This window comes from Hibiscus syriacus, unplaced genomic scaffold, assembly GCF_006381635.1.
Source record: "Hibiscus syriacus cultivar Baekdansim isolate YM2019G1 unplaced genomic scaffold, ASM638163v2 tig00007895_pilon, whole genome shotgun sequence".
NCBI lineage: Eukaryota > Viridiplantae > Streptophyta > Magnoliopsida > Malvales > Malvaceae > Hibiscus > Hibiscus syriacus.
The window spans coordinates 323,731-346,722 of NW_024062147.1; the positions used below are offsets into that span (position 1 = coordinate 323,731).

At 34.0% G+C, this 22,992-nt stretch overlaps 3 protein-coding genes and 1 pseudogene across 5 annotated transcripts; 1 reads left to right on the top strand and 3 right to left on the bottom strand.

The window, feature by feature from the left end:
• Positions 1–552: 552 nt before the first annotated feature.
• LOC120201684 (MACPF domain-containing protein At4g24290-like) lies at positions 553–8,467 on the bottom strand. 2 transcript variants are annotated; one of them, XM_039202251.1, is made up of 8 exons: positions 8,069–8,467; positions 7,219–7,457; positions 6,942–7,143; positions 6,540–6,726; positions 6,193–6,359; positions 5,485–6,011; positions 1,140–1,141; positions 553–695 (listed from the first exon to the last, which is right to left on the bottom strand). In XM_039202251.1, exons 1-8 carry the CDS (start codon positions 8,330–8,332, stop codon positions 568–570), a joined length of 1,716 nt encoding a protein of 571 aa, XP_039058182.1. In that variant the 5' UTR covers positions 8,333–8,467; the 3' UTR covers positions 553–567. The 2 variants fall into 2 exon arrangements, with proteins under 2 accessions (XP_039058182.1, XP_039058181.1); XM_039202250.1 differs by lacking the exons at positions 553–695; positions 1,140–1,141 and having other exon boundaries at positions 5,236–6,011; positions 8,069–8,463.
• On the bottom strand, positions 1,147–3,379 carry LOC120201685 (annotated as a pseudogene).
• Positions 8,468–16,876: 8,409 nt separating the features above from the next.
• LOC120201691 lies at positions 16,877–18,395 on the top strand. 2 transcript variants are annotated; one of them, XM_039202259.1, is made up of 4 exons: positions 16,880–17,013; positions 17,344–17,482; positions 17,519–17,674; positions 18,037–18,395. In XM_039202259.1, the coding sequence occupies exons 2-4, from the start codon at positions 17,443–17,445 to the stop codon at positions 18,273–18,275; spliced, it is 435 nt and encodes a 144-aa protein (XP_039058190.1). In that variant the 5' UTR covers positions 16,880–17,013; positions 17,344–17,442; the 3' UTR covers positions 18,276–18,395. The 2 variants fall into 2 exon arrangements, with proteins under 2 accessions (XP_039058189.1, XP_039058190.1); XM_039202258.1 differs by having other exon boundaries at positions 16,877–17,013; positions 17,344–17,674.
• Positions 18,396–19,598: 1,203 nt separating this feature from the next.
• On the bottom strand, positions 19,599–22,165 carry LOC120201686 (phosphoribosylamine--glycine ligase-like). Its single transcript, XM_039202252.1, has 5 exons — positions 22,059–22,165; positions 21,509–21,827; positions 20,726–21,099; positions 20,102–20,632; positions 19,599–20,006 (listed from the first exon to the last, which is right to left on the bottom strand). Exons 2-5 carry the CDS (start codon positions 21,789–21,791, stop codon positions 19,599–19,601), a joined length of 1,596 nt encoding a protein of 531 aa, XP_039058183.1. The 5' UTR covers positions 21,792–21,827; positions 22,059–22,165.
• Positions 22,166–22,992: the final 827 nt, after the last annotated feature.

Consider the following 22,992-nt stretch of genomic DNA (forward strand, 5'->3'; position numbering starts at 1 on the left):
AAACAAAACAACTACTAAAGTTTAATAACTAAGACTTAATTTTACATTAATCCTAAAATCATTGTCTCAAGTAATCATTAATCAAGCCACTCGCTTTCTATCTTTTTATGTATTTGTTTGTAATGATTGATAGGGGTATAAATCTATTTGGTACCTTACTTTTTTTTATTATATTTTTATTTTAATCATCTAATTATTTTTAGTAAAATCATATTAAATAATATATTTTTATTTTGGTCTCTAGTCGTTAAATTTAAATATTAATTGGATGAAAATAATGATATGTTATGATATAATAATAATTTTAATTTTTAAAATTTATTTATTCTATCAATTTAATTATAATCTCATTTTATGTTAAATTCTAACAAAATATATTATTTAAATAAATTACAAATGATAAATATTTTTAAAGAAAATATAAACTAGCATAAATTGTGATGTTTGTAGCTTCAATACCATCCTCCCTTACCTCAACTTCAGAGTTTACCACTTGGAATCCAATAGTGCTTACGGTAAGATGTCGAGATCAAATCGCCAAGCACTCGATTTACGTCAGGATTTACCCTAAACCCTAGGCAGAGTTAGTAAGGAAAATTTTACCCTTAGAGCAATCTTGCCTTTCTCCACAGCCAGTCTTGCACCGGAAACAACCCAATAACCAGGAGGATCTTGTGGCCCTCTTGTAATCTCAGCTTTATTGACAAATTTCTCGAGTTTCGGAGTATGATTCGGCTTAGGAGGGCCACCGGGGTAAACTGCAGAATCTATATATATCTGAGGTTGTGATTCATCAGACTGGGTTACAGCTACAGGGACTATGGGCTCAGGTGCAAATTCCCACTCCGGACGCCTTACGATCACCGCTCCCGAAACGGTGGAGAAATGAAGTCGTAAGAAGAGAACATTTCGGAATCCATGTTTCCCCACCACCAACTGAGCTCTAGTAACTATCCTATCATCATTGGAAGCTTCTACAGGAGCTGTACAAACTCCAGAGTAGTTCTTCCATCGAACTTTTTCAATACATCTTTTATCATGGAACTCTTGATCAGGGAAGGTATCATTAGGTTCATCCACAAGTTGGAAGTATGCCGGTCGAGAACTAAGGTGCTGCATGCAGATAGCCAACCGATTACTTCTTTTACCCTCCAGATAGAGCCCAAGACCTGTAACCGGTCTCATCCCTACATCAACCTGCCATGAAAATGATAATAATATTAACTTATGATCTTAACAGAAGCAAAATGAAAACAATTGATAGAAGTTCCTTATGCTGATATTTAAAATATGAATGAAATCACCTCCCACCGGACTTTCTTGTAGCAAAAGAAACAGGAAAATGTTAATCTGACTAATTGTTACGAATTGAAAACTTCCCTACCAACTAGAGTAACTCCCTTATATTGGATTTCTAGCAAAAAACAGCAGAGTTTTAAGAGGATGAAGAAAACTTTACCTGAATGGTTCTAACATGAAGCTTTGGCCCCATGAAGCTGAACTGCAAAGGTGTGGTGCTTTGTTGCTTCCATTGCCGACCAAGAGGAAGTTCACTGTAAGTCGGTGCCCACTGTCTCGGAAGCTGAAGTTCCAAAAACGGGTGTAGCTCGTCAATTGGTGGTTTATCTGTATCATTTGCAGCAGTGAGCAAAATGAAGGAAAATGAGGTGGACAGACAGAGTAGGTCTTGCTTACATCGCAAGTATAGGTATATGGCATGGCTCAGATATCCAACACCCGGAACACCATTCAACAGAGAAGTAATAGAGATGAAGGACATCGAGATTACATCAGGCTCCGACCGAACCGTTTCTAACCAGTCATTGTGAGAAAGGTTTGTATCATCACTTCCACCTCTCCTTTTGCAAATGCTTATAATATCCTGCAAACTTTAGGTAATTATTAACAACATTGAAAGAAAACAAATTCTGCAAATGGTTCCGTTGTAAGGAAGATTAACAGAAAGATTAAAACCCATAAATAGCTCAGAAATATGCAAATGAAGAGCTATAATTTCTTTATTCTGTAGAGATTAACTAATCTCTAATAACCAAAGGCTATAGCAATCAAAGCATACAGTGTCAAAGTAATACAACCAAAAACAAAACTGCCAACATAAACATTCAAAACAATTTCCATACTAATACCCTGCCTTCCTGGCCAGTCACGAAGATCGTACACTGTTGTAAAAGAATAGTGAACTAGGAATATCGATTTCATTCCACCAAAACAAGAAGAAGCATGATTTATCTAGACCTACAGCTATATTCTAGATGAATATCATTGAAGTATATTGCAAACCTTGTCACCCTGGAAGACTTGTTCAGACATATCCTTCGATCCATTGGAGTCTACAAACCTCTTATCAGCCATATCATTCAATCTTTTCTGGATATCAGCAGGTTGAAGAGTAGAGGGGTGCTGCTGTTTTGTGTAAATAACATCCTTCCCTCCCATTTTCACACCAATAATTATATGGGTGCCATAAGTGCCAATAAACCTGAGATTATACAGCAGAGAGTAGATAACATTACATAAAGCACAGTAGGCAACATAAAATTCAGTCACCAACACAACAGGCAACAGCATTCTTCATACTTTCATTAAGAATATTCATGTTGAGCTACTATTAAAAGAACTCATTCTAAGAACTCAATGATAAAAAATGTATCGGAATTCACCTTGCCAATGCTGCAGGTTCCCATGTAGGTGGGACTGCTTTCTTGAATGATCCCACAGCTCCAGTTGGTATCGCTCCATTGCAACCGAGTAGACGGTGACGAACACCCCATTGAAAGCAAGTGCCTTGGTATTAGAAGCATTTTTTTGCCAGAAACCGGAGAATTCAAACATCGAATTGAAGAGGCCTGAAGGTATTCTTCCGGGTAAAGAAAGTTCTTGGTTGAAATACTCTGACATCTGGAGAAAATAAAAGAAGAGAAATCAGAAAAAACAGACATTCATGACTGACAAATTAGTATGAAAACATAACCAAATTGAAGACATTCATGCCACAACAACTGAATCACAATATACATATATGGATATTGATAGCAATGAACAAACAAACTATTACCTGTTGGAAAGAGAGAACATCGGATCTGAGCCGTGTACGTTCTCCTATAACACATTTTATTGAGTTGGAAACATTGGGTATTGAAATCCCACCAGGTAAAACAATCTCATGATCTCCATCTTCATCAAACTCAACAAGACGTGAATCTTTTGAATGATTCCCTTTGCAGTTCTTCAGCTGAAGATCCATTACAATATCGTATCCACATCCAATGGACCCTATGGCAATCTCAGCCGCCTTCGGAGCTGGCAGCTTAAGCGCCATTGCTCAGGCTATCACTCTTCTTCACCAAATTTGGAACCAAATTCAACCAATCCAAACTCTACAAATAGCTCAACATCTAAGAAGAAAAAAGAACAAAACCCATCATTCACAATTTTCTTTTCAAGTATATATTGATACAGAACAGATCACAGGTCCACAAATAGCTCAAACATTCAAATTCATATCAAACAAAATAAAAAGAACGCGTACGCTGCTGAAGAACAAGAACTACAGTTCATATTTGTGAATAATGTAGACTTGGACAATATTTTAAAGAGAAAAAAAAACTTTTTCCCCGAAAGTCAAAAGTTTGACAATTCAAAATATTGTGACGAATGAAAAATTAAATTAAACAATAAAGCAATTATATATCTATTAATGATGTATGATAAAGGATAGAATCAAGATATCAACTTAAAAGAGATAAAGTGTAATTATAAATAAATGTAAAAAGATAAAACTAAAATAAATTAAAATTAAGAGGTTTAAGTAGATATATATTTATACACATTCTTTAATAGTAAAAAATTTAGGATAATGATTCGATTCGATAATATTTTTTTTGTAATATTAAATTATTATCTATTTAAGACATGTTTAATATTATTTTTGAAAAGTGTTTTTGAAAATTGACGTGTAAAATTACTTTTAAAAAGTTAGATTTAAAATTTTAATGTTTGACTTTGATGTCATAAAATGATTTCATTTTTTTAATAGAAAATATCTATTTTAGATATAATATTATAAATTAACTAAAATTATATCTAATTTTATTAGTATTAGAGAAAATAACTTCAGTCACCAAAAATACCTTATAATATATGATTTTAACCAATTTTTTTGGATTTACCAAAATGACCAACTAAATCGCAATGCGATCGATAATTCGCAACGCGATCTCCGGTATCGCAAATCATAGTCGACTATCGCAATGCGAACTTGGAATATCGCAACGCGAACTTCGACTATCGCAATGCGAACTTGCGAACTTGGACTATCGCAATGCGAATATGTAAATCGAATACTATCTTTTTAGAGAAAATTCTTAAGAAACAAATGCAATTTCGCCAGTCGTTGCGATTTTGGACTATCGCAACGAATTTGGAATAAATCGCAACGCGAACTTGGACTATCGCAACGCGAACTTCGACTATCGCATTGCGATTTACATATTCGCATTGCGATAGTCCAAGTTCGCATTGCGATAGTCGAAGTTCGCGTTGCGAATCTGAAAACTGATTTGTGATACCGGAGATCGCGTTGCGCATTATCGATCGCATTGCGATTTAGTTGGTCATTTTGACAAATCCAAAAAAAATTGGTTAAAATCGTATATTATAAGGCATTTTTTGTGACTGAGGTTATTTTCTATTAGTATTATACATATGAAATAAGCCGATTTGAATTAAATAAACATGTAAAAACTGTTATAACGCATTAGTAATATAAATAATTATACTTTTACATGTATTAGATAAATAACTTTTTTATTCTTTATTTTGGATGACTCATAGCCCATAGGATTAATACAAATAATTGTCGTATGAGCTTTGAAGAATTTATAAGATCAACTTGCACAAGATTTTCAACTATGGGTTTTATCTTTATTAAATTTAACTTACTAAACAATAATGATAAAATCGTTTAGGGTTATCATTGCTGATTATGATAAAATCGTTTTTAAAATAATAAATTTTATTTCGACATAATAATATTATTTATTTTTATTTGATTGTTATAATCATGGCTAATATCTTCATTTTGCAACAGTATTTTTACTAACATAGCACAAATAAATTACAGTAGTGGAAAAAGAGAAAGTGAAGACCGAGTAATATGCCCTCTCTCTAGAGATGACAACTAGCCGGATGAAGGTAGAAATTGTATGTCGAGGACTAGGACAACTGAGCGTCGATACACCTGTCTGCCCCTTTTGGTTTCGCCCGCAGTGGCCACGGCTTGCCTAGATTCTCGTCAGCATAGTAAAAATGTGCTAATGCTCGTACGGTATCTCATCGGTTAACACGGCAGTTAGTAAGGAATACTTTACCCGTAGAGCAATCTTGCCTTTCTCAACAACCAGCCTTGCCCCGGAAACAACCCAGTACCCAGGAGGATCATGTGGCCCTCTTTTCATCTCGGACGTATCCACGAATTTCAATAGCTTCGGAGTGTAATTCGGCATCGGGGGGCCACCAGGGTAAACTGTAGAGCTCGTTGTATGAGGCTTAGGTTGTGGTGGAGGTGGCGTTAATGACTTACTCAACAGATCAGATAGGACACCGGACTGAGGTGCGAATCCGAACGATCCATCCCACTCCGAGTGCCTCATGATTACCGCTCCCAAAACAGTGGAGAAATGTAGTCGTACAAAGAGGATGCTTTTGAATCCATATTTCTCTACCTGTAGGTGTGCTCCGGTTACTATGGAATGATCGTTGTCAGCCTCTACAGGAGAGGTACAAACTCTAGAGAAGTTCTTCCACCGAACTTTTTCGAAGTATCTTTTATCATAGGACTCTTGATGAGGAAATGTATCAACAGGCTCATCGACGAGTTGAAAGAATGTCGGTAGAGAAGAAAGGTGCTGCATGTAGATAGCCAACCGGTTGCTTCTTTTACCCTCGAGATACAGCCGAAGACCTGTAACTGGTCTCTTACCTACATCAACCTGTCATGGAATTGGTAACAATAGTAAGTATTGATTTTAACAGGAACAAAATGAATACCACCTACCACAAAAGGACTTTCTTGAAGCACAAGAAACAAGAAAAATGCTCATCTAATTGTCATGAATCGAAAAGTAAAGAGAAAACCAGCAGAAATTTGAAGAGTATGAAAAGAAGCTTTACTGGACTGGTGTTAACATAAAGCTTGGGACCCCAGAACTTGAATTGTAAAAACGAATTGCTCTGTCGCTTGTGTTGTGAACCACGGGGAAACTCTTTGAAAACTGGTGCCCACTGCCTTGGTAGTTGAAATTCCAGAAACAAATGTAGCTCTTCAAGCGGCGGTTTATCTGTCATATAAATTTTTGACAGTCATGCATTTGATATAGTCTAAAATCTTTATAGTATTAACATCACAATGTTTCCTGCAATAAATGTGTTGATAAACTTGATGTCTATAAAACCAACAAACCATGACTGTTACAATGGCAGTAAATTAACAAACAATAGAGAAAGTCCATCGTGCTTACATCGTAAGTAGAGATTTATGGCATGGTTCAAGAATCCGCTCATCGGGATTCCACTTAACAAAGAAGTAATTGGAATGAAGGACATTGAGACCACCTCAGGCTGAACCTGAACAGTGTGTAGCCACTCAGTATGAGATAAGTTCATTTCCTCTTTCCCACCTCTCCTTCTGTAAATTACAGAGATATCCTGCATATAAAATTAACAAATAAGAGCATGCACTATTTGGAAAGAAGGCGTATAAGAAGAAGATGACCGGGATTTGTATTCGACAAACTTCCACAGTGGCTCTTTGAACAGGACTGATCCGATGGAATCAAATAGATGTTTGATAAATGTATTGCTTGATGATACAAAATGGTGAATCCATGGGTAAAGCACAGCATGTTTAGCATTGTAATAACCTGATTATTTAGCTTCACTTGTTCTGACTCGATCCGACTTTGTATGTTTTTCTTTGAAAACTTCTCATCAGCCAACTTCTTTAATTTTAAATATACATCGGCTGGTTGAACAATCGATGAGTGCTGCTGTTTTACGTATATTACATCCTTTCCACCCATCTCCACACCAACTATAATATGAGTTCCAAATGTCCTGATGAATCTGGAATGACAGAACCAAATGATCACTCTTGCATCACATATGATTGTAAACACATTTCGAATTCAATTACTTCACCTTGCTAAGGCAGCAGGTTCCCATGATGATGGAACAGCTTTCCTAACATGATCACGGAGTACCATTTGCGATTTCTCCAGTGAAGCCGTATAAAGTGTGATGAATATCCCATCAAAAGCTAGGGTCTTAGTGCCGACTGCATCTTTGTACCAACAGCCAGAGAAGTCGAACATGGCATTGAATAAACCAGAAGGAATTTTGCCACTCAGAGACAATTCATGGTTGAACTGTTCCGACATCTGCCTAGAAAGAGAAAAAAACAAAGGAAAGACTAATTAGAGAGAAAAGAAATAACAAATCATTCTGTGCTTTTTTGCCAGGCCAAAGACAAATGTTCCAAATAGTGAAAGAAATCTGAATTGGTACATTTGGGAAGTAAGAAACCAACAATCATCTGTTTTCAAAAGTTTAAGTGAACAATAAGAACTCAACCCCAAAGCCAAACCATCCTAATTTCCAAGTGCAGTATGTCATGGCCACTCATATATAGGGCCATGACCGAGTAATGTGCCGAGGGCCACACATGTATACGGCCATGGCAGGGTAGAGGAACCAAGTGGAGTGGCTAGATCTTTTGCATTTAGGAAATTCTCCCATTTCAAACGTTGTAAAGTTTCCTGAGAGATCTCTTAAACATCCTGGGATCTTCATAGTGATATACAATCAAAGGTTACGGGCAGCTCCACTGGTTAAGGTATGTTCTAGACTCACCATCGAGGGCTGCCCCAATGTCCCGATTATGGTGTGGGTAATCTTAAGTTATGGGTAAGCTTATGTTACTTTGGCTATCCTAATGCCCCTTACTATGTTGGAAGAAACAAAATTTACCGGCTGAAACAAATGAATTTACCTGCTGGAAGGAAATAACATCAGACTTGTTCCTCATGCCCTCCTTGCCTTGATTACATCTGATCAACTTTGATACATTCCGGATGGAGACTCCACCAGGCAAAGCTACATCATAACACCCGACATCTTCAAACTCGATCAACGGCGAATCCTTTCCATCTTCATAACAATATTTCAACTTTAAATCAAGAGCTAGATTATATCCACACCCAATAGACCCAACTGCAATCTCAGCCGCCCTCTGAGACGATACCTTGTGCACCATTTGACAGGTATTTGACCAGTATATCACTATTCTTCACCGAACAAGACTCCCACTCTAAACTTTATGGATAGATTTGGAACCCAAACCAAGCTCAAATTAACTAAAACCTGCCCATTTTTCACGAACACTAACAATTCAGAGCTCACCCAATACATTAGACAAAATATATCCCCATATTCCCAAATTTTTTAACCCCAGTTCACCTATGAAGACCTTTTGATTATAAACATTGACCAGGCAAGTGGACTTGCCTCAATGAACCAAAAATCTCTGGTGCATGAACATGGATAGACGACTATATGTATATGCATGCATGTATATCTGTACCCATCATACTAAGAATCTGAAACTAACCCAACCTTTGAGCTACTACTAGAAATGAAAAGCAGCTGGTTGTTCCTGATACCCATCTTCATTTTTCACCAGAACACACCAAAATTAATTACCATAACAGTTTTTCAAAGAATCAAATTTCACCATTACAAGGAGTATTTGGTGGATGTATTCAACTCCCAAGGATCCAAATAAATTACAAGGAAAATACAAAGAGAGAAGAGGTGGAAGAGATTACAGTTACCTGCCAGTGTGAAAGTCCAGAATGTCGGCAAAGATTGCATTGAATTTGTCTTGCAGACAAAAATATAAGAAATAATAGATGGGGTATTCATTGCCACGAGTTTGACTTTTCACTAATATATGGTTTAGTTTCATATTACACTTGGGAAAGAAAGCGAGTGTGGTTTTATAGGGAAGATGACGCTGAGCGGCGGGGATCAAAATGCGGTGAAGCAAACGTGTCCGTAAACTATTGACTGGGGTGGTGCGGTTTTGGAGAGCGGTCAAAGCCGAGGCGTTTGATGTGGTTTAGTTTCATATATATATATATATATATATATATATATATATATATATATATATATATATATATATATATATTGATTTTCCAATTTTGCCGCAGTACAATCAAGTTGCCATTACAGTTTCCATTAAGTGAGAAATTTCCACATTACATTGGGGCTTTGCACGGAAAATACTCTTTATTGACTTTTCTACCCGAGTTTTTACGCTTAAAAAATAATTCTATACAAAAAAAAAATCGAAATTTATTAATTGATCGATTAATGAAGAATATTTATGTTGCTTTATTTTGTGTGCATTAATTATTCTTTTATTTTATCTTAATCTTATGTAAATTATATTTTTATCTATAATTTTATAAAAATCAATATCATAGTTATGATTCGATAATTTTTATGATCATAAATTATTATTTAATTTTACAGAGTATGTTCATGAGATCAAAGACATGAAAAAGACGTGTCCAATATAGGAAAAGAATTCCAATTGATTCAATGTTGTTCCACTAAATTGTTGATAAATAGAGAATTGATGTTGTGAAAACGTTTTATGGAGATAGATATCTCAATTGATCTGATAGTGTTTTGATGAATTTATCATTTTCAGGCCTGCATCAGTGTTATATAAGATTGGAAACGAATGTCGTTAAAATTGTTTTTAGGTTCGAAAAATAATTTTATTTGAAAATCACTTATATTTTAAAAAATTGGAGTCGTCAACGGTTATTTTAGATTTAGTATGACCGAGCACCCATAAAATCACTTTTTCAGGAAAAAAAAAATCTTATAAAATTTATCTTTGAAAAGATAATTTGGCGGTCCACTTTCAAAACTATAGTAAGCTTGTGCTCGGGAGTCGGTTACGTGCATAGAATGTTTAAGTCCTATAACGTCCAAAGTTTTAGTACCTTTGTTAAAAGCATGTGTTGTCTCTATTTTTGAAAAATTATGAATATGAACCAAAATTTAATCTATAATCCTTTGAAATTAAAATATGCATGCAAGAATAATGGTTAAATTGACAAAATATGTAAATATTAAGGGTCAAGTTGACGAATATAATTATAACCATAATTTGTAGACATTCGAACAACTATTACCATAATTAAGCATTACAAAATACAATTGAACTAATAATAATCAAAATGCATATGAACTAGGCTTATACATAATAAAACTTATTCATTAACCATTATAAAATACAATCAAATTAAAAATCAAAATGTTTTTAAACTAAACTTATTTATAATAAAATTTATACGAATAAAACTCAACCTTTAAGATATCAAAATTTTAAAACCTTAAGCTCACTATGCAACTATGGACGAACGAAAATTTATGTACTAATTTTAGATATTATTATCTATAATGGACGTGATTTATTTTATGTTGGGTTAAAAGGTAATTTAAATTATTTTACAAATTAATTGATTTTAATGATTAAAGATATGAAAAATCGGAAAAGAGATTTAGTGAATTAATAATGAGAATTTGGAAAGACCACAATTAAAGAGTTCAATTGAATTTTTTTTGAATTTTGATAAAGAAATATTAAATTAGAATTTTATGGAATAACAATTTATCAACGTTAATATAAAATTCAATAAAGATAATTGACACCTTAATAAATTCATGGGCCCATTATTTTATTGAGTAAATTATGTATTTAATACTTAAATTATTATTTTTGGTTTATTTTAGTATCTAAACTTTCAATTTTTTTCAAAACCATACGTAAAGTTTAGTTTTTGTTTTATTTTATTACCCATCGTCAAAACTTTAATTTTTTATTTCATTTTAGTACCCATTCAAAATTTAACGTTAAGTTTTGAAATTTTCTGAAATTTTAGGTACTGAAACAAACAAAAACTGATAGTCAGGTACTGAACGCGTTAAATTTTTAACGAGGGGTATCAAAATGAAATTAAACTAAACGTTAAATATAATTTTGAAAAAATTAAAAGTTTAGGTACTAAAATGAATAGTTTATGTACTAAATGCATAGATTACTCTATTTTATTTTACAATTTTTTAATTTATTATCATAAAAATAAAAAATATTATAATAAAAAAATTATTTTGTGGGCCTTAAGCGGGCGTCTCTCATACTCTGATTCAGGGCCGGATCTATAAACGATGTATGTAAAAGTATTTAAACGTTTAATGTTAAATGATTAAATTTTTTTTAAACATATATTATATTATAATCACGAAACTCGCATTGATCGACGAACCACGTGACCCGTGATGAAGACTTGTCGACGAAAATGACACGACAGGTTGGAGGATCTGGCGCATCTATTCAAAGATACCGCGTTTAGTCAAACATATTTACTTACTAATTAATTCACAACTCACAAGCCATTTTTGTTTATGCATATTTTATTAACTATAATAATTCATTGTAGTGTGGCATACAATTATAGTTTAATGATTAGAAGTTTAATATATTTTCTGTTAAATGTCTCGAGTTAGATTTTATAAATGAATGCACGAATCAATCATCTCAGTAATTAAAGAATATTTGTTGTTCATAGAGATTTCAAGATTGAGTATGGGAAATTTTAAAATTGTTTGAGTTTTTACTGTCAATTGATTGTAAATTTTTAAAACATATACTATATTATTATCATTTTGGATTTATCAAAATACAATTTATAAATGAAAGAATTTGTTGAATTGTTTCATTGATAAAAGAGACTATTATTTTACTTATAGGATATGAGTTTGAACTGTTGCATCTGTAAGATATATATGTGACTAATAGTTTAATAAAAAAATTAAACAAATATTATCTTATAATCATTTGAACAGTTTAAAAAAATAGAAGATTATAATTTTATTTATATTTTATTCACTTGAAACTTAAGTGTTTTATTCAAATCTGAATTAAAAGTAAACATTATTAGTCAAATATTAGAATTTCATAAATAAAACTGGTAATATATTGGGATATTAAAAATTGAATCCATTATATACAATAGTAAAATAGATTTGAATAATAAAATTTAAACAATACATAATTATAAAGCGTATATTCACTTCAAATCCATTAATGTTGTGAATTGATACCTCTAATTTAGTTTCTATAATTTTTTTAATATTGAGATCATATATTATATTTAATTTAAAATTTTAGTCACGAACCAAACGACTTCAGTGATAAATAATTTTTTTTCCGGGTTTGAATACTAGAAATGACTAGGGTATGAACATTCAATATCAAATTGACGGGTGTTTGTGTTTATAATTATTCAGTATGTCCATTCCGATGGATTGTATGAGCTTATTCATTAATCATACAATTTCCCTTTTCAAAAATTATTTTTTTAATCTTTATTTTACATCTTTTATCAATTTTATAAACTTTTAAAAAATTGATAAAATTTGTAAACATATTATATTATAAAGATTATTGTACATTTCTTATAGCTGCCAAAGTTAAAAAATTAACTATAAAATAAAATAAAACTGAGAGGCTTTTTCTTTAAAAAAATTAATTCAATAAAAATTAAAAATTTAAAGTAATAAATATATATAAATTAAAGTATTTTTTAGTAATATAAAATAATTACAAGATATTATATGTTAAAAAATTTTAATTTATCAGTAAACTATACATATCTTGTAAATATATTTACTTGAATCCAAAAACTTTTTAAAATTTGTTTTTATCACCGACTCGACTTGTTCAATTATATATTTATATCAAAGGTTAAAACTCCCCCAAAAGTTCACCGGCTCGAGTCAAAGATATATGCGGCAACTGTGAAAAGTGCAGAACCTTTACTTTCGAATCTACATTCAGTAAAAGATACCATGAATCTTTCACTGTGAACAGTGCAGAACTTCCGAACCTACCTTCAGTAAAATATACTACGAATCTCTCTCTCTCTCTCTCTCTCTCTCATCTATAACATGCGTCTGGAATTTTTTTTAACCTTGTTTCCATTTCATTATTTGACCCCACTTTCACATCATCTTCCATATACAATATATATATATATATATATATATATATATTCGCCATTGCTATGCTCTTCTATGATCTCCTAGATCAAACCTCTCTATCAAACCCTACAAGCACAAAAAAATGAATGGATATCCATACTCAAAGATCGGAGGCGAAGTCGGAGGCCATGAAAGTTCCATATCCATGGAGTCTTCTTCTTCCTCAGATCTTATGCCTGAAACCCCCAAACCCACTTCTAATCCGACCCCAAACCCCATCAAGAACTCGGACCCCAACACCCAATGCTCGTCCGAGCAAGAAGACGATGCTAATGATCGACCTGAGGGCAAGGACAACAATATGGGGGAGAAGATGTTTGTTGTTGATCCCACGCTGAGAAGAAACAGCTCAGTTTCTTCGGTTTATGCACTCCAGCTCCAGGCTGCCGTGAAGAGAGCGTTCTCGATGCGAAGATCTTGTTCGGTATCGGAAAGTTATTGTAGAATCCATGACCAGCATGTGACTTTAACACCTCCCTTGGATGAAGATGAAGTATCGGATGTAACTAAAAGATCTGTGAAGAAGAACACAAGAGACAAGATCCTTAAAGCATGGAAGAAGATTTTTAGACTGTAATGTGTCTTTTAATTACTATAAACATTTTATATAACTACCCTTTGAATCTGCTTAGCACTTCTTTTTTATTTCTTTCTTTCGTTTAACAAAACAACTCCTTTGATTATTGCACTTTCCCTTTTTTGTATTTTAAATAGTGTTTTCTCTATTCCATATGGTGAGTATTTATATAATAAAGTAAAAAATATCTATCTATCTATATATATATATTGAATTGTGAAAAGGAAGACTAGATAGACATAGTCATACAATATGAAGGATCATATTCGTCTTGATCTAGTAATGCTAAAAGATCAGTAGGGGGCGAATCATAAATAACTAAAGCTGTGGAGGTTTTACTAGCAAGCCAAGCTTGGCCAGAGCATCGGCAGGTTGATTCCCTTCTCTTGAGCTCATTTGAAGTCAACAGTCCAACCTAGTATGGACCTAGAGGGGTTGATGTGATAGTCGTCAATCCCTACAAATTTTAAATTCCTATATATTTTAGATATTTTCTATTGAAAATATGTTTTTGTCATCTTAAAATTTTATAAGTTATTTCAGACTTAAAATTTTATAGGTTTGCTTCTCCTAATATAAAATTTTACGTCATTCCCTGAGTCAAAGTTCGACGAAAACGATTGATTATGGAGTGTATATAAGATAGTATTAAAGTTTTAAGTTAATTGACATTTAAATTATCGTAAACCTAAAATAATATTAACAAACTTTAAAGATCGATGTCCTTTCCGATGCTTCCATAATTTTTTTTAAGAAAATAATATGAGGTAAGTAAATAGATTCATTCGTTTATTAGCGGAGTCAAAAAAATATAAACTATGATGTCAAATTTTTAAAAATTACTATCAATATTCTTTTAAATTTACGTAAATTTGTTTTTAATATTTTTATAGAAAATTTATTAAAATATTTTAAAAAATTGACACCCCGATTTCTCATGTGGCTCCTGTTGTTATCAAACTAATTATCCTTTAATCTAACAATATTCATATTATTGATCTTTTTATTTTCAAGAAAATATAATTAGATAAAAATGAACCTTTTTAGCAAATAATTATATAAGTACTTTGTTTATAATTTATTGAAAAAAATATATTTAGGTCTCATTATATAAGTGGCGTAAGTGATTGAAAGTTGATTTTATCGTTTTTATTTTATGAAAAGAGACATAGAGTACAAATGAGAATCAAATGGACAAGACAAGACCATTGAATAACATGTGAATCTACTTAGACACATAAAAAGAAATTTAGTTTTATTATAAAGTCCAAAATTTCGCAGCATTTTCGTGTAAATATCGAGCATCGGATACTCTTCTTTGTGTAGAAGACAATACCTTGCATGTTGTTGTACCACTCGTTGGTAGTGTCCTTTGTCGTCGAAAGTTAGCCTCTAAAGGTTGGTCCGATAGCTCGGTCGAGGTGGCGGTGACTGCCACACCCGAAGGGAAAAAGAACATTTTTTTATGGTAACATGCCTGGTGTTTCGTAAACAAGAAGAGCATTTGATTCTTCCTCTTTGATCCCTACTAATGGTGGAGGTGGTGGCTGAAAGCCACGAACCCTCAGTCTATCTCTCTGGATCTGTTGTGCTAAGTGAAGTTGTTGTTCTTGGTGGCTTATGGCCGTTGTTCTCTCGAAGCCATCCGAGAAGCTGAAGACGCCAGCTACTTGGTGGTGGTCGAGGATCGTAAAAGAGTTGAGTCAAGTTTGAGTATTGTTGAGTTCGACTCGACTCGAAAAATTTAAAATTGAACTCGAATCGACTTGAAAATTCGCGAGCTTAACTTGAACTCGAAATAAAAATTTGAAACTCAATTCGACTGAAAAGCTCGCGAGCTTAAAATTTTCAAGCTCGACTCAAAATAAAAAATTAAAGTTCGATTCGAGCTAAAAAATGCTTGAACTCTAAACATTCTCAAACTTAGCTTGATTGAAACTCAAGCTCGAGCTCAAACTTGAATCTTAAATACATGAAATCATTATATTGTTTTTTTTAAAATAACAACATGTAAGTGTTTATATAATTAATAATTTAATTTAAAAATCTAAAAGTTTAATATATTATTTTTTTCGAGTTGCTCACAAGCTTTTTGAGTCAGATATCAAGTAGCTTACTTCAGCTCGTTAAGAATTCGAGTAGAGTTTAAACTCGAGACAGGTTTATTCAATTCAAATGTTGGTCAAACTTTGGCAGAATCAATCTCGAATTGCTCACGATTTGTCTTGTCTCATTTAGAACCCTAGTACTGGTGGTAATCTTGGGACATTGAATTTTGTAAAAAAAAAAATTGTTCTTCTTAAATTGAGAATTTAATTGTAATCTTTAAAATTTAATGAGTGGTCTTAGTGATAAAGAAAAATATTATTTTAAGATGTAAGTTTACATAGTGTGTACTTTATCAATAAATTAAAAAAATTGAATAAATAATATCTTGTAGTCATCTATCATGTTAAAAAAATTTATGATCCTTATAAATGAGTAAAATATATGTTCACGAACACTAAATGAACATGTTGATGGATATAAACGATATGTTCACTAACGCTAAATGAGTCAAATATGAACATCTTCAATAATAAATATATAAAAAACATGAATATAAATTGAACATGGCCATCTTAAAAACAATGAATAAACAACATGAATATATTGTTCCTTCAAGCCCAGTTCGTTTATACCCCTAGAAAATGTCAAAGAGCTAGAATGATAATAAATTGAAAGTTGAAGGGTTAAATTGATCAAACAAATAGTAAAAGAGTTAAAGTAAATTTCACTAAATTAGAGGGGCTATCTAAGATATTAAGCCTTGTATTTACTATTTTCGTTTACCGCCAATCTATTTTTCAATCACAATATAATTTCATCGAGAGAAAAAAGAACAGAATTCTGTTATTCATTATTTTCTCTAAAAGGAAAATATATCGTTTTTGCTCTGCTACAATTCAGACTCAGTTCTCGCCATCCAAACAACTAGTAATTTCATTTAGTTCTATAACTTCTTTATTTAGATTTTCTAAATTTAATTCAATATTTTTTTAATTTTAGAAATGCTTGCTCAAACTGATTTTTTTTCTTCTGGAAATGTAAATGAAGATTCTCTGTGATATTATCCGTTCAAAATATATACACACATATTAATTTGATGCAATTTATTTCAATAGATTTTGAAGGAGGCAATTGCTATAATTAAGTAATTGGTATTTGGTAGATCGAAGCAGCCTGAACTGGAATCGGTGAGTTTTTAATTCAATGCAATCAACTTTCTGGGTGTTAACCAAAAGGCTTTCATAACAAAATTGGATACGTTAATTTTCAGTTAATTAAAACTATTTGTTTCAATTAATATTATTCTATTTATTGAAATTACGGAGCATTTCTGATTTCTCATCTCAGTTTAATTCGTCTAATTATTTCAATAGCAGATTCATTTTTGAAATGTGAATTTTCTATTGTATCCGAAGCTTTGTGAATTTTCGGTTGTAATTTATTCCATTGATTAATATGCCTTTATTTCTTTATATTGAATCATGTTTAAATCAAATTATTTTCATTAAAAATCGCAGATCAGGGAGGAAAACGCTGACAGAAATAGATTTGGCGATCGGATGCGTCATTGAGAAGCAACGAATCCCCGAGTTGAATCACTTGGAGAGGTGACCCAAATGACGGCGAGCGAAACCTTTGTAAGCGATGAAGGGTTGGCTTCATTGCCGACGAATCCTTCGTCGCCGATGACTCCTTCATCCCCGATGAATCCTTCCTCGCCAAGGAATAGGATAAAGTTTCTTTGCAGCTATGGCGGGAAAATAATGCCCAGATCAAGCGACGGTAAACTCAAGTACGTTGGTGGAGAAACTCGAATGGTGGCGGTGCCGGGGGATATCAATTTTTCAGGTTTGCCCTCGTTTCATCTTTGTTAAGTTTTATGCCAATTCGACTTATTCCCAATGGTACTTTGGTCCTTGTTACGCTTCTCTTTTTGATACTTATAGAACTAGAATGAATTTTAGATTGATTTAGATTTCAAAAAATTGGTCTGTCTAATCATTTTCCCACTTTTTGGATTGATCACTTGTATTTCTAAACTTTAGTCGACAAAGCCACAGTTAGTGCTTAAAGATACTTTATGTTGGCATTTTGGCCAAAGTCCAAATCTTAGTAACCTTTCTACTCTTCAAATTCGTAATAAAAAAATGTATGTAAATTTAGAAGGAAAAAGAATCATAGCAATATGAGAAATATCTTAAAAGCTGAAGAATTGAAGAAGAAGGTGAACGGTATGGTAGAGGGGGACGTGATTCTGAAATTCCCGATTATCCCCGAGGAACTTGATGCCTTGGTAACTGTAAAATCTGATGAGGATGTCAAACATATGGTTGATGAGTATCGTCGTCTCGAAAGTGAAGGAATTCCAAAACTACGTGTTTTCTTGTTCCCTTCGAACCCGATCGTAGTTCGAGAACCAGACGAACCCTGTAGATCCCTACGCCATTGAGCAGCGTTACATAGAAGCCATCAATGGCATACATCTTCAGAGTTCAAATAATACTAGTGGAAGACAAACCTCTGTCAACCCAAGCAGCTCCAACTTCAGCACCTCTGCTTGCACTTCCCCTACATCAGCTTCTCCGGATGCTATGGCTAGCTCTTACCCCATGGAGCCATCATTTTTAGTTGCAAACCAACACAATAAACCCCCCATGCCTAAAGTCCGCAGTTCTCCTAGCCTTTACAACCTCCACCTGCAAAGTAATAACAACCATAGCAATCACCAAGTTTACCAGCTGCATCATCAGTATCACCAAAACCACCAGCAACCACAGCCCTATGGCATTCAATCTCCAGGAACATCCCCAGATTATTGGGCTGAAAAGGGTGCTATGGGGCACGGTCATGTTCCGGTAAACCGAGTCTATCCGGTAGGCAGACATAACATGGGGAATGGATACCAAGGATATCCTTGCTGCTGTGATGATATCATGGCTTATTCAAGTGGAGGGTCTTCTAGGAGAGGTAGCCCTTCTACAAGTGGAAGGCTCGATAAAACGGATAGTCCCAGTCACAAGAACCATATGCCGGAATAAAGCAGTGGCATCAATCAAGTAGTATATTGATCATCAGACTGAAGAACTGAAAGATAGGTACATAATCTTTTTACTTGTAGGTTATTTGCTACCCAAAGATGGGTAAGACGGTAAAGAAAGGATCTTTTATTTCCTTCCTCAATACATATCTGTGGTGTGAGTTTTCGTTTTCCTTTTATCCTTCGTTTTGAAAACTTGGTTCATATAAATAGCCAAGTTGAAGTGCTAAAACAAGATTTACAGATTTGTGAAAGATTATGTGCATTATATGATATATCTAAAGAACTTGACAGTTGAAAGAATGAATTCCTATGCTCTTTTGTTTTTACTATACTATCACTGTCCTATTGTGGATAAGTTAATTCATATCTCCCCCTTTTGATTGAGATGACTTGATTATATATAATAAAAAAATTCTTCAATCAGGTGTAATCAAAGTTCATAAATTTAATTGATCAGAAAAAATTAGACTTAATGAGCCCTTAAGCTTGAATTATACCTGCCTTTAATATAGCTTTAATTTCTCATTTTATGTAAGCAAGGATGAAGTAGGAATTTAGTACAAGAGAAAACGAGAAAAAATTATAATTTTAAAGAGAAAAAGATAAAGACTTAATGCACCGGAACAAGTATAACACTTTGGGTATGCCATTCATTCTACGGAAATTTAATTTGAGGTCACTTCATTTCTCAATTGGGGCAAGAGCCAGTTATTATGAGAGAGATTTTAATGTTTAAGCAAATTGCTTTTGAGGAAGTGCTCTCCATCCGATATCCTTCCGGTAGAATCCTTCCGGCCAGTTGATTTCTTCAACTGCTAGGTAAGCTTTGTCCCTTGCTTCTTCAAGATCTTTGCCTTTAGTAGTAATCCCAAGAACACGACCACCTGTAGCAATGAAATTTCCATCTGAATGGAGTGCAGTTCCGGCATGGAATATCTCGACCGAAGGGGCAACATGTTCGGCTTCCTCAAGGTTCCTAATCACAGTCCCTTTCTCGTATGAGCCGGGGTAACCCTTGCTTGCCATTACTACGACCATGGCCGATCCAGGAGACCAGTTCAGAGTCACCCCTTTTAGCTCTCCTCTACAAGCTGCTAGCAGAACTTTCGCGAGATCGGACTCTAAGCGGACCATCAGAACCTGTCGCAGAGCAAACCACAACAAACACCATCTAAGAATCTATTGGCTCATTGAAAAGCTTTAAAAGATGGCACATAAACCAGCTTATCACTGACCTGACACTCCGGATCTCCAAACCGAACATTATACTCGATTAGTTTAGGTAAGCCGGACTTCTTCTCTATCATTAGTCCAGCGTATAAAACCCCGACGAATTTGCATCCCTCCATTGACATGCCCTTCACCGTAGGGAGAATAATAGATTCCATGACCACGGATTGAAGTTCTTTAGTTAAGACTGGTGCCGGGGAGTATGCCCCCATCCCACCAGTATTTGGACCCGTGTCACCTTCTCCAACCCGTTTATGGTCTTGTGCAGACTCGAGTGGTATGGCATTCTCGCCATCCACAAGGGCAAAGAACGATGCTTCTTCTCCTTCAAGAAACTCCTCTACAATGACCCGGCAACCAGCAGAACCAAAAACGCCCTCTACAAGCATCGAATCAACAGCTTTGTATGCCTCCTCTATCGTCATAGCAACGGTGACTCCTTTTCCGGCAGCCAGTCCATCTGCTTTGATAACAATAGGTGCTCCTTGCTCTTCGATGTATCGCTTTGCAGCTGATGCATCCGAAAAAGTTTGATACTAAACCAAACATTTAAAAGGAGCATTAATCCAATGGCAAACATGTCTGATAATGTGTAATAACTTTTTTTTGGCAAAAAATTGAGATAAAACCTTAGCTGTTGGAATCCCATATTTGTCACATATAGTCTTCATGAAGTTTTTAGAACCTTCCAAGGCAGCAGCCTCAGCTGAAGGGCCAAATGTGGGGATCCCAGCCATTACCAAGTCATTAGCAAGACCCGAAACAAGGGGAGCCTCTGGTCCAACAACAACCAAACCGACACTCCATTTGCGGCAAAACGAAATCACGGCTGAGCTATCCGAGATGTCGAGGTCAGGAATACTAGTCGCATTCCCGGAGGCGGAAATCCCGACATTGCCCGGAGCACAGAAGACGGCATCGCAAGATGGTGACCGCTGCAACGCATAGCAAAGGGCGTGTTCTCTTCCCCCTCCTCCGATAACTAGAACCACCACTCTCTCCGCTGTTGCAATTAGCCAAAGACAACACAGTTTAGATGAAATTTTCACTCACTTCAAAATCATCTGCCTTACCATTTGTCCTATGGGTTGGATGATAATATTACTTGAAATTGGTTTAATACTATTAACTCCATCCGAATTAAAGATTAAAGCTTCAGTCGAAAACATGCCAATTAAATCAAAATTTGGCATATTGATATTTAAAGGTTTGATTTAAAAATTAAAATCCAACGGAAATAGATGAACTGCAGTAAGGACTAAATTTCAAGTTTGGGGCAAATTTAGACCCCTGAAATAAACAAAAAAGATTAACCAAAAACAAGAACATTACAGAAAAATGGAGGAAAAGGGTAACAATAAAAATAGATAAATTAATGGGAAAAGGGTGCTTCAGAGTTGTTGTTATCATACCGGAAGCACCATTACTGCCATGGTCATCGACCGAAACGGAGAGCTCTGATTTCAGGGAAACGCGTCGGAAGGCAGTAGAGGACCATCGTGAGCCGTCGCAATGAGGCCGAGACGATCTACGATGATCGACGGTGAAACTAAGGGATTCCACTGAGAAAGAAGAAGTCCCAAGGAACGATTTTGATCGTAAAAAGGAACTGTGAAAAAATTGAGAAGCAGGGAAGCCATTGTTGTTGATAGCAAGCTTAGGAGAAGGAGAGAGATTAATGGTCGTAAAGGCCATGCCTTCTTTGCCCACTTTTCTTGTTTCTTCGGAATTCTGCAAAAGGAATAGTCGTTACTGAAAATTCATTTTATGGGCTTAAAGAAACATACCAAGCCAGTTTTTGCACTAGGGTTCAAGGTTTTATTGTGGTTTTTTTAAGAAACTAATTATTTTTTAATCAAATCAAATATTACAATTCATATAACATAACCCTCAAATTCATAAAATTTAGCATCTCATAATTTATTAGCATATAATTAAAGAATAGAGAGAAAGGGAGCGTACCAATGAAACCAAGGAGTTTAGAGATAGCAGATTAGAGAGTGAACAGGCATAGAGAGAATTAAGATATATAGAGATGCGGGCATTGAAGAAACAGTGATCGTAGTAATGTGTGCTGCTTTGTTCCTGTGTGCTGCTCTCTGTTTTGTATTTGCCTTTGCATTTACCAAGTCTTTGAAATTGGAACCAAACACACAGGACGTTGATTTCAATCTCACCGTTGTTTTTGGGTTGAAACCAAAACCACTTTGTTTCAATTCTATTTTCACCAACACTTTCTCAGATACACCTTAATTTCAAATTCCGACAATTTGGTCATCTAAAATACAATTAAGGATATTATATGCTGCTTTAATGCTTTCCGTTTTTTTTCTTCTAAATTCTAATATCAAAGATCAAAGATTAAGCACAACCTACCTTATATTTACCCCAGAATAATAATAATAATAATATCAAAGATTAAATTTATTAATTTTTTTAATTAAAATAACATTTTATAAACGCTGAGGACTAAATTATTTTTTAATACTACTCACCCAATTCAAAATTGAGAGCTAAAAGATTTTTTTTAACCAAAATAACCCCCTAATTTCTAACAAAATTCAACTAAATTATTTCTCTTCCTTTTGATAGAGACTAACTTACCTTTTTAATTTTTTATTAAGCACGAATATCAAATTCTGACAAAATATAAATATATATAGCAGAAAATATTCGTTTCCATATTATCCAATTAAACCAAAAAAATTATAAATATTAAAATTTGATTTGTACAGTCATAGAATGACACATAGAGACGGAGATGAACTTAGTAAAGCAAATAAGTATACAAAGAGGGTTATAGAAATTAAAATCAGTCTTCAGGACTTGACAAGAACAAAAAAATAAAAAACCAGGCTCTTCAGCAATCAAAAGCACGGATGAACGACGATACGAG

What these genes read in the sequence shown, in the direction of transcription:
- LOC120201684 (XM_039202250.1), bottom strand. Translation starts at nt 8,332, where the DNA reads ATGGTGCACAAGGTATCGTCTCAGAGGGCGGCTGAGATTGCAGTTGGG. An exon ending in GAACCTGCTGCCTTAGCAAG is followed by an intron (nt 7,144 to 7,218) that starts GTGAAGTAATTG and finishes CTGTCATTCCAG; the next exon opens with ATTCATCAGGACATTTGGAA. An exon ending in TTTATGTTAACACCAGTCCA is followed by an intron (nt 6,012 to 6,192) that starts GTAAAGCTTCTT and finishes ATTCCATGACAG; the next exon opens with GTTGATGTAGGTAAGAGACC.
- LOC120201691 (XM_039202258.1), top strand. Translation starts at nt 17,443, where the DNA reads ATGACGGCGAGCGAAACCTTTGTAAGCGATGAAGGGTTGGCTTCATTG. An exon ending in GGGGGATATCAATTTTTCAG is followed by an intron (nt 17,675 to 18,036) that starts GTTTGCCCTCGT and finishes TAAAAGCTGAAG; the next exon opens with AATTGAAGAAGAAGGTGAAC.
- LOC120201686 (XM_039202252.1), bottom strand. Translation starts at nt 21,791, where the DNA reads ATGGCCTTTACGACCATTAATCTCTCTCCTTCTCCTAAGCTTGCTATC. An exon ending in TGGCAGTAATGGTGCTTCCG is followed by an intron (nt 21,100 to 21,508) that starts GTATGATAACAA and finishes TAATTGCAACAG; the next exon opens with CGGAGAGAGTGGTGGTTCTA. An exon ending in TTGGAGATCCGGAGTGTCAG is followed by an intron (nt 20,007 to 20,101) that starts GTCAGTGATAAG and finishes GCTCTGCGACAG; the next exon opens with GTTCTGATGGTCCGCTTAGA.